Below are 10,992 nucleotides of genomic sequence, written 5' to 3'. Positions count from 1 at the left end.
CTCATATTAGACATGACACAGATACTAGCTCTTAAACCTCAAGGATCATATCATCTTTGTTGCATTTTTTTCTAGATGTTCAATTATTTGTAGTTAACCTACTTTTAGGAAGAAGAGAGGATTCAGACCAGAATTTACAACATCACCAAGGGAAGTTTATAGGATGGGAAGTCAGCTGTTTCAAGATAACCAGTGTACATCACTGCAATATAGAACAACAGCTGCAGAATAACTACAGCACTTTGTGTTCTTACAAGTGGGACAATCAGAAAATATGGTGAAGAGCTGAATTTACCACACTCTGTAATAGGAGCAAGAAAAGATAAAACAAAGCAACTAAGAACAGAACTGCAGGAAACTGCACTTCAATGAGCTTTCCACTGAGCAGTTTCTAAGGAAAGTATGTAGTTCTAGGACAGGTGTGGTAAGATTACAGATTTATGGTTGAGTATTCAAAAGATATCTGAAGTATTACCTAAGACAACTTCTACTGAAATTAAACTCCAGTGGAAAAAGAGTGGGCTTTTTGAAACATCGGTAAATATTGTACCTGCACTAATGAGTCATCAACAGAATCTAAAAAGGGTAAAACGCCTACCCAGCATTTCCAAGGTGAGGTACAAGAGAGCACTCTGAGTGTTCTCAGCATATGTTTCAAGCTCCTGGATGTTACGGTACGCTCTATCATCCAAATTCTTCTCCTGTAATATGAACACAGAACTTCAGTAAAATGTAAATATAACTGCTATTTGTACAAGTTTATTACTACAGTCATGTCAGCCTAATTCACTATTAGAAAAAAAAGGACAAAATTAAGAGACAGAAAGAGAGTATAAACTCAGATGGAAGTAGTTATTAAAGCTTATAGCAAGTCTAACGTAACCAAATAACTACATGCAACCACAGCCAAGTCTGGTTACTGGAGCAAATATAACTTTTTGCAATAATAAGACATCAGAATTCTTCATTAAAAAAGATACAGCCAAAACAAAACATCATGTGGTATTCTTACAACTATGAGGTTGTGAATTTTAATACTTAATTTGCAGATGAAGCACAGAGAAATTTAGATAAACAGGAATGTATTTTTTAAAGCATGCACAAAAATCAATCCATCAAATACACACACGAGTTTCAAACTCATATGCAAATACACCCAAAAATAAAACATCCTCATTCTTCCTGTCCTAGAGGCTTTTGTGGTTAAAACATATCAGTGTTAAGATTAAAAAACAGTCTTAGGATTAAAAAATTCTGAAGTCTTTCATAGCAACGACACTCCGCAATTAACTGACCATCAATTTTCTCAAGGTATAACTTCATGAGACTAACTTGAGCAGCAAAGCTAGCTTAAGAAATTCCTGACCTCAGCTATTCATTCTTGCCCTTGTTTCAGAGTTGGCAGCAGCATCACTGTACCAGTGTAATTCTTCCCGTTGTTTTTTCCCAGAAAAAAGGTGGATATTTTAAAATTCATGTGGTTTGAATGCTCCAGTTTATAGCACTGCTTAGAAAAAACTCCACAGCCATGATAAGGAGAAGCAGCAAAGTGTAGCAGAAAGGTTCAGACAGGGCATTTATTTTGAGATTTTATATCCATGACTCATCACAAAAGAAGGCTATTTAGGGGCAAAATTGACATGGTAAGAAAAGAGGTGAGGCACCATAAGATGATGCCAATGATGCAGATTTGTGCAACTTTTTGCAATACGCAAGATGTCCTTTCTCTTGGGGCACAAGTGGAATGGCACAAAAAGAGACCATATGTGAGTTTCTCTTCTTGCATATCTTCATTTCTTTTTCTATTAAAATGTCATTTCCCAGAATTCTTAACAGATGCATATGGAGACCTTACTACTTAATCCCTCTAGGATGGAACTTCCCTGACTTATATACAGAAAGGTATCTAACTGTAATTCCCAATCAATTACCTCTAGGGGTAACCACTTCAAATCAGGAATAGAGACCAGCAACAGAAAACATGTGCACAGATACACTGGTTATCAGAGCAGGGAACAAGAAAGATGTGGGCTCACAAACTACATCTGTTTTAAAGAAAAAATAAACAAAGGATTCTATTAGCCTGTTTGGCCAGAAAGAGCAGAAATTATGAGTAGGGGCATCAAGGGAGAATTAAAAGGAAATATAGCATTACCATTCTTAAAGAGAAATACTACTGTCTGGAAAAGATAAGTACTTAAGTTTTTGTTTTACACACGATCACATAAAAATAAGAGGGGAAAAAAACACCAAATATGACTAACAACAGAATCAGACTTTGAATGGTAAATACTTACTCTTTCATCAATGATCTTCATGAACCACATTTTAGTCAAGTTATGCCTCTTGACAGCCTGAAAATTATCAAATAAAACATCCATGTTAATCTATACAAAGTGATGGTAGTACTGCATTCTGAAGGCTGAAATATATTTTAGATAATACTTCTCTTATAAGGATTGTATTCACTGTGTTAAATCAAAGTGGTATGCCAGTGGAAAGTGAGAATCTTCTTCAAATACAAAAGTTTTCTACTGGCATTTGTTACAAGCTGTGGCACACACAAAAAAAGGAATATTGAACATCAAGCCAGTTAAATAAAAGCATTTCTTTAAAAATATTTTTGAAAATAATTTACTCTTTCATGGAGTCATATGTTCCCACAAAATATCTGCAGATAACTATGTTCACTGTCCAAAGAGAACAGTTTCCTCCAGAGTTAAGCAATAAAAAAATTTCCCCTGTAAATTTTCAAGAAAACATCAGTATAACATACCAATATGTACTGTAAAGACAGCATCCTAATGAAGTAATATAATGGATATTATGGTTTTGTTTAAAAAAAAGTATCCCACAATATCTCATATTCACACAGTCTTCTTTTGGCTCTTATTTTGTATTTGACATCCTTCCTATACCACTTCATTCTATCAACTCACCTTCAATCTTACTTACACACACTGAATTTTGCAGACCACATTGTCAGAAAGGCTACAATCACACATATAAATATTTATAAACAAAACCTACAGAGCAGATTTCTCACAATCTCAGCCTTTATAGCTTACTTTCAACTTCTTCTTTACATCCATTATATTTGTAAGTATTTTTTCAAGGTTTGACAAGACTAGATCTTGTTGATTCAATATAATCTGCTTGAGGAAGTACTCGGTATGTGAAAAGGCAAATTTTAAGTTACAACTACAAATGTCAGTATTGCTTCTCACTTGTTTGTCTTGAGTATCACTTTGTAAATTAAATCCTTGAAACAGTCACAGGTGAAGACTTAAAGCACCAAACTGACTTCCGCTAAATCACCCAATTTGTACATTACATTCATTTTGAGCTACCGTCATTCAAACACACAGGTCCTCATTTTTCTAAAGTTTTGAAAATTGGCTTCTTCCACCGAAATGAATGGAGAATTAGGCATCACTCTTCATACATTCAAAATGGACAGACAAGTAAGAACAAGTATAATACAGTTGCCATATACGTTTATATTAAAGTTACTGAGAGTTGAGCTATTAATAATTCTAGAAATACTATTAAAGACTATTTATACATGTTACTAGTGCATCAAACTCTTGGAATACAAATGTGAGTATTCTGAGATACACAAAACTTTGGGAACACATTTAACACAATAAATCAGTATTTATTCTGGAAAATCAAAATTGTCCTCATAAAAGCTCAACAGCAAGAAAAGAGTAGATATAAAATATGATGCGCAAAAGACATGCTAATTCTATTAACAGTTCTGCAATACTTGTGAGTTCAGGTGTCCTTCCAAATCCTTCTTTCTAAGGATTGCAATGACATTCTTGAACATTTGTGAAGTTGTGCTCTTCAAACAGGTCATTCTTGGGGTATTTGCTGAAATGTAGAAATAAAATTGCATCTTGACTGCAAAGGTCACCAGGTCGGGTTGGATTATTAGTTTGCTCCAGCGCTCTACAGTGTTCAGAGCTATGAGAGCTCCTAAAAGTACTTTCTGATTTATTTTTCAACATCTCATTTCACAACCAGTCCGTTTCGATTGTCTTATATTGGTCTTCCTTTAGAGAAATCATATGTGAGGTGAAACCTTACCACAGAGATAGGCCAGTTCTTTCTTCCACTTCAAAATCAGTTTTCTGTTTTGTGAGAAAGGAGTATGACTGGCAGCCTTAGCTATTGGAAAGAGTTGTAACTGATATCTCAATATTTGAATGATTTACATCTGAATGTTGTACTGGCTTTGGCTGGGATAGAGTTACTTTTCTTCACAGTAGTTTGTATGGGGCTGTGTTCTGAATTTGTGCTGAAAAGAGTGTTGATAACACACTGATGTTTTAGTTACTGCTGAGCAGGGCTTACACAGAGTTAAGGCCTTTTCTGCTCCTCACCCCACCCCACCAGTGAGGAGGCTGGGGGTGCACAAGGAGTTGGGAGAGGACACAGTCAGGACAGCTGACTCCAACTGACCCAAGGGATATCTCATACCATATCGCGTCATGCTCAGCAATAAAACTAAGGGGGAGCCTGTGCTCAGAGACTGCTTGGGGGACTGATACACACACAAGCAGCCTAAAATTAGAAGTGGTCAAAAGAATATATACAATCATACCCAAAACTAACTTGTACCTAACCCACTTGATCAGACAACTAAACAAGAGGATATCTTGAGAAACAAAAATAAATTAAGCTACACTAAAGCAAGTTCCTCCTTGGAAAGGACACAAAAGCATTCTGGGAGAAAATGGTCTTGTTCCTGGGAAGTTTGCCATATGCTGGAAGAGACACAGAAAGGAGGAAATAAAAAGCAAAAGCACAGCCAGATTGACATGCAAAACAACTAATTCTGCATTTTAATGCTCACATTAAAGCATCACCTTAGGTGCATCTTCAGCTCCCATAATCCCATAAAAAGGCTCAAAACATTTGCTAGTCTTCATTCTAACTGTACGAATGCTTTGTTGTGTCTAAGGCACACACTTTATCTGAGCTGGAGACACCTAGGAATAGCTCTGGTCCTCCTAAAAGTGACTCTAATAGGTGTTTTTCTTTTATTTTACTTCTTGGCTTTACCTATGTTTGCTCTTAGTTAAACAAAGTGTATCTTGTTTAAATCCCAATTTTAATCTAAACATGAACGTTGATAGACAGGAACAAATGCTCACTTATGCTTTATTTCACATTTGAAGGAGGAAGAGTCAGGGAGACGCCACAGTTTCAGCACTGCCAAAAACCACTGAAAGAGGATTTGGAAAGGACTCATTTTTGCGGTCTCAGAGGTGCAGCAGAGTGGATGTGAAGCCAAAATGGCAACAAGTGAAATGCTCTAATCCCACAGGAACTGCACTGTTCTAACCCAGCATTACAGTGAGTGTCCTGCTTTTCCCGGGATTTTAACAGGAACAATGCAGATCAATACTTGGATGAAGACACCACATTTCACTGCCTGTTTTTCAGCAGGTCCATAAACCTAACTACCTATGGGATCTATGTTAACTGTATTCAGCTACTGAGATCTAGACAAACTGCAGCTTTTCCTGTCCAGCAGCTCAGAGGTCTTTAGTTTAAATGCAAGTTCCGATCTTACAGAGTAGAGGCCTTAGGGCAGCTGCTCTTTTGGAAGGTTCTGTGGCCTATGGCCCTAAGATGGCAAGTTAGCAATGTATGGAATTTCCATCCCCAAAGAAATTCAAAATTCAACTCGATGTGACCCTGGCAACCTGATCTAACTTTGATGTTAGACCTTCTTCGAGTGGCAAGCTGGACTAGATGACAACCAGAGATCCCTACCAACTAAATTATTCTGTGGTTCTATATCAGCATCAAGGGGAAATCCATTTACACTGCCTTCAGACCTTCAATCATCCATCGAACGTATCAGTAACAGTCCTAACTAGAAACAAAAAAATTTGGAAGAAAACCTCTGTTTCTTTGGCCGTGACCAGCAGAGGAACAGATCTGTAGGTGTACCTTATGTGTGATGTTCTAGTGCCTGCAGAACTCCAGCATCTTGGTAAAAATAAACTGTTAAGTTCACAGGAATATTCCCTGTTACTCAATGCACTGTTAAGTTAACAAGTACATTCCCTGTTATTCAATACACACAAACAGATCTGTGCAAAACATAATACGTAAATAAAAGTCATCAAGCAATTCTTGATGCAAGGAGAAGACTGTATTAAGATTCTCCCTATTACCCAGGAACTGCATATGAAGGTCTTGGGCTTTTCCTCATACCCTATTTGCTAGTTCATACCCTGTGTTTAGCCTCCTGTCTTTTTGTACAGCTTAATCTCTTCAGGCAGGACTAGCACTGGCTCAGGAAAGTATACTTATGTACTTCACTTGCTATCAACTTATGGCTTACCACAATTTACTCTGTCATTCACCTAAACAGAAGAGAAAAAAGCAGATGGTTCACAGAAGTCTGACCCTCCAAGTACATCCTACCTAAATATCCTCCTTCTCCAACTCTGCTCTTTGGTTGTAGGTAACTTACAATATCACACACAGACACAAACACAATTTACATTATCTATTTTATATAAAATAATGCTGTTAAGTATGCAACACAGCACACGCAAAACAATGACATTATTTCCCACAGTAATATTTTAGTTAAGTTAATTTTAGGACAATAAAGGTATACTTTACCCTCCACAGTTCCGTAGCAACCGGTTGATGTGGTGGGTTATCGCAGTATATATCTTCCACAGCCTCCCTCCAGAATTGCATTCGCATCAAACCTGTAGTCTTCTGAGTTATGGAGTCTTTAATCTGGAAAGGATATATCTGGAGTGAAATTCAGGGTCTTTAAGGCACTTGGCCTATCTACACCTATCTACACCTTGGCCTGTCTTTTCAGACAGACACAGGACATAGCCAAACTCAGCGGGTAAAGTGCTCAGCTCTGAATTTATGTTTATTCCTCATAAAGTATATGAACACTACAGAGAATAAAAATCATCTTCACCACAACCTGACTTTGAAACCCATGGAGATTAAGTCCTAGGCGACCCTTACCTTAGATTTCTTCCCAGAAGCAAAAGAAGCAGTGGTAACAGCAGCAAGGGAGGACAGAACCACGGGTTGCCAGAAGCACAGCCCACAGAAGCTGATCATGGGTTTTGCCTGATCAGCACATTTCCTGGATCACTCCTTTCTGGCAAGCAACTTTCCTGATTGCACTGGCAGTTTCTGGCCACCTAACAAAGGGGAGAGACCGCAGCCACCCCCCTCCCACAACTCTCTAATTAGAAACTTCCCTCCCGGCAGCCTTTCCATCACCTAGCTTCTGCCAACAAAGACCTGGGACTGATTATATCATCCAAGTTTTTGACAGACCTTCTACAGATAGGATATAGCTGTACTTTACCGATTCAGTCATCACATTTGAAGCCAGGACATAGATGCAATCACGTAACAGTATCAAGGACCACAGCCTGTTTGTTATCATTTAATTTTAAAATGCAGAGGAAAGTCAGAAAAACTATATACATTAAAAAAATAAATTGGGAGAGGCTGGCTACTTTCCAAGAGCCATTCAAAACTAGAGGTTTGTATTGCACTATTTATTAATTGCCCCTTATAGTGCAAAAAGTTAATCTTGGCAAAACTCCACCTACTAGTGTAATTTAGAATATCGAAACAGTTATTTTACATTTCCAGAGTTTGCAAATATATTTTAATACCTGCCTGAGCCAGTTCCACATTGAAGGCTCTCAAGGCAAAAGCAGAGGTTCGAGATTCCACAGGCAACAGCAGAGAACACAGAAACCCTTCATAGTCCCGCTTTCTATAAAAGGATAAAAGAATACATTTATTGTTTATTGCTCTATGTAAATTGGCTGTGCTATTGCTTAGCACCGAACTCCTAAAACAGTGGCAATAAGTTATAGTTAAAAACTCTGACTTTGCAAAAGTAGCAGCTTTTAAGCTTATTTTAAAATAAGACAAATTCCAAGAGAGAGGGGATGCTGTCTGAACTCTTAGTGCACCTCTGAAATCCAGATCTCAAAATATTTGGCTAAAGGCATGGAACAAGGCTGTGGCGGAACTGCAAATAGAATCCAGACCATCTGACTTCAAGACTACTGTTCCAAACATGAAACCACATTTCTTTAAAAGATTGTGCTTTGGAGCTTGGCAGAAGAGTGTTTGCTTAACCAGTAAGTTTTTCTTTATTGGCAACTATATTCAAAGCATAAAAACTCTGGACCTTGGCAGTTTCGCTGCAGGTAACTTGTTGCCAATCCAGAGTGATATGCCTTTGTTTGGCCACTTGGGTGTGCCATTAAATTAAAAACAATCACAGAATCATAAATTGCAAAATCATACATAACTGTAGCTAACAAAAACACGTGGTCACCTCTGAAAAGCTAAATTGCTTGTTTTGAACAACATTTTTGTGTACTTTCTGACAAGCCTGTAACCTGATTCTTCACTACAACAAGACAAGCTACTCCCAAGTTTCACCTCGAGAGTGGAGAAGCAGGTGTCAAGAAGAACACACGTACTCTTTTTCAGGAAGTCTGCTGTTCTTACGTTACTCATATTTCTTTTGAACGTGAGCTTAAAATAGCAAAGCCAAACTAAAACCAAGGGTTATTAGGGTTGCTACTTCTAGCATCAAACAAAAAGGAACCGAGATTTAAGAGCGGTTCTTATCCCTACAATACACAGCAGCTGGTAACTAGCAAATGCTTAAGAGTTTTCACAACAGTTGTGAAACACGTTTTAGAGCTTGATGCAAATCCAGAAGCATCAACAAGAAAAATTACATTTGCAAATTTTAGCAGGCTTTAAAGGTCACCTTCATATTAAAGAACAGATGCATCAAACCTCCCTCAATTAAGACACTTTCTGAAACGTATCGTCAACTCAAAACCTAATATTGTTTAAGACTGACTGTAGTAATACCCTGTATTGCCCACGCTGTGCAGAGCCGAAAGGTTTACAGCCCCATTTTCCCAGTTCCAGTTATGCAGCTTGCCTGCGTTGTTCACACAACGCAGAACCACCTCCAATTCCAGAAAGGAAACAAAGAAAAACATTACACAAAGTACATAGCAACAACATAGATAAGTTTGTCTTCCCTCTAGTAACACTGTCGGCATGTTGGTTTTTTCTCTTTTCCCAATGATTCTAAGGTTAAAAATCAAGTGTAGCAAAAAATAGTTAAAAAAAAAAAACAGAAAGAAATGTGAATTTTACGCTGACAGTGCACCCTTGGACATAACAGTAGAAAAGCAAATCCACTAAGCCTCAGCCTGTAAGATAAAATTGATATTGCTATAGGTCATGTTCCACCCCAGCCCTCTTCATGTATTAGCGTACGGAATGAAGAAAGGAGGGAATGACCTTAAGTCTGGTATTGAGCGTTATTCATAGTTTCCCTCTCAATTAAGTATAAGCTTACATATGAACCCAAAGATGGAAGAGAAGTTGGCCATGACCATTACTTTCAGTATAATGAATTTCTTCCACATTATAAAACTCCGTAATACCATCACACCACAAGTTTGTCTTCTAGAGTAGATGTCATACACAGCAAGAGAGAGAAGACATACCTACTAGGGAAACATTTTTATTCAAATACCTTAAAGCTACTTTTAAAATAGTCGTTTAACAGAAAAAGGAAAACTGAAGAGAAGGACATCTTGCATATTGCAAAAAAGTTGCACAAATACACATCATTAGAGCATAAGTCAGTTGTTCTTCCTAATGTGTCAAATTCAGGACTCGGGAGTTACTGATGCTTGCATAGCCTCAAGCATTTAATTTCTGTTTGAATAGTAACTCCTTCCTCATTTTTTATAACTTATGATTTTCATGCAATATATGAGCTACTGTGAACAGCAGCTTCAATTAAATTATGCCAAAAGCATAAACACCTTTAATTTTATTTTTTTGAATGCTTGTGTATTTTTATAAGTAGTCCTTTCTATGGTTTAACAAAAATAACAAAAAAAACACTTTACATTCAACTATCTCAGCTTCTGTGTCTTGGAACCTAAGTATTCTGTTCACAGCTGTTTATTACTGAAAACATTCTACCTGTCTATGTTAAGATTACCTGTATATTAACTGTACACACAGCCTCTGATCTCCTGAGTAACAGGTCAACAAATCCCAGGGTAGACTAACCAGGAAAACAAAGCTGTAATCTGCAGTTTTATCAAGGAAAACGCAACCTGGTTGTGCATTCTGATGCATCTGTAAAGGTCTGCTGCCTGGCGCTGCACAGAAAATTTAGGATTGTCACATTTCTTTCCATTAGTTTTCCTACTTCAAACATTACTGCTGACCACACACACCTTTATGTATTTTACAAGCATCAGTTTGGAGAAGAGGATCCTGTTTTTCTATACATGCTTGGAAGCCTTCTCCCTGCTTTTGTCAGCCGCCTAGGACAACTGTATCCAAAGAGAAATTACTTAAGTCTTTACAAAGAGGCTTGTTAATTTTTCAGTCCGTACCTCTGAACTCTTGTGGACTAAAAAGCAGCTGAGGGGCCTTCCACATTGTTTACGGCCAAAAAGCCAAGCAGAAAACGTTGCCTGGCCTGAAAGCATCCAAGCTGTGCTCCAGCTCCTCTTGGAGCATTTTGGGTTTGACCAAAAATGGATGATTTTGAAAATATCGGCTTCCTGCCCCTCCTGCATTCAGGTTAGAAAGAGAAGCTTCTTGAGCAGCCTGTCCAGCTGTCGGATTTCCTCTGCTCTTACTCATTTTTCCAAAGAGTACTTGGGAAGCTTAGCTATTTCCCAGTAGCCAGGAAGATCAGAAAACACCCATTATTTTTAAACATGCACTTCGGTGATCTTTCTCTCCAAAAAGCCGAGACAATGAAATGGAAACGTTCAATATTTCAGAAGAAAAGCAGCTGTGAAGAAGCGCGGGAGGGAGATCGCCATTTGCGGGTTATATCATCCAAGCAGCTTAAACATTTGCCTAGTCTCCGCTACTCCCCCCCTCCGAACCGGCGAGGTGCCA

At 38.0% G+C, this 10,992-nt stretch overlaps 1 protein-coding gene across 1 annotated transcript; it reads right to left on the bottom strand.

The window, feature by feature from the left end:
- Positions 1–598: 598 nt before the first annotated feature.
- Positions 599–7,792, bottom strand: NDUFAF6 (NADH dehydrogenase (ubiquinone) complex I, assembly factor 6; the record flags this gene model as incomplete). The annotated part of the gene is made up of 4 exons (XM_009708156.1): positions 599–701; positions 2,298–2,354; positions 6,652–6,774; positions 7,693–7,792. Coding segments are annotated over 4 exons (383 nt in total), but the record flags the coding sequence as incomplete, so codon positions are not given.
- Positions 7,793–10,992: the final 3,200 nt, after the last annotated feature.

The sequence above is a fragment of the Cariama cristata genome, unplaced genomic scaffold, assembly GCF_000690535.1.
Source record: "Cariama cristata isolate BGI_N322 unplaced genomic scaffold, ASM69053v1 scaffold45849, whole genome shotgun sequence".
NCBI classification, from domain to species: domain Eukaryota; kingdom Metazoa; phylum Chordata; class Aves; order Cariamiformes; family Cariamidae; genus Cariama; species Cariama cristata.
The sequence above is the reverse complement of the archived record's forward strand: the minus strand, read 5'-3'. Positions and strand labels throughout refer to the sequence as shown.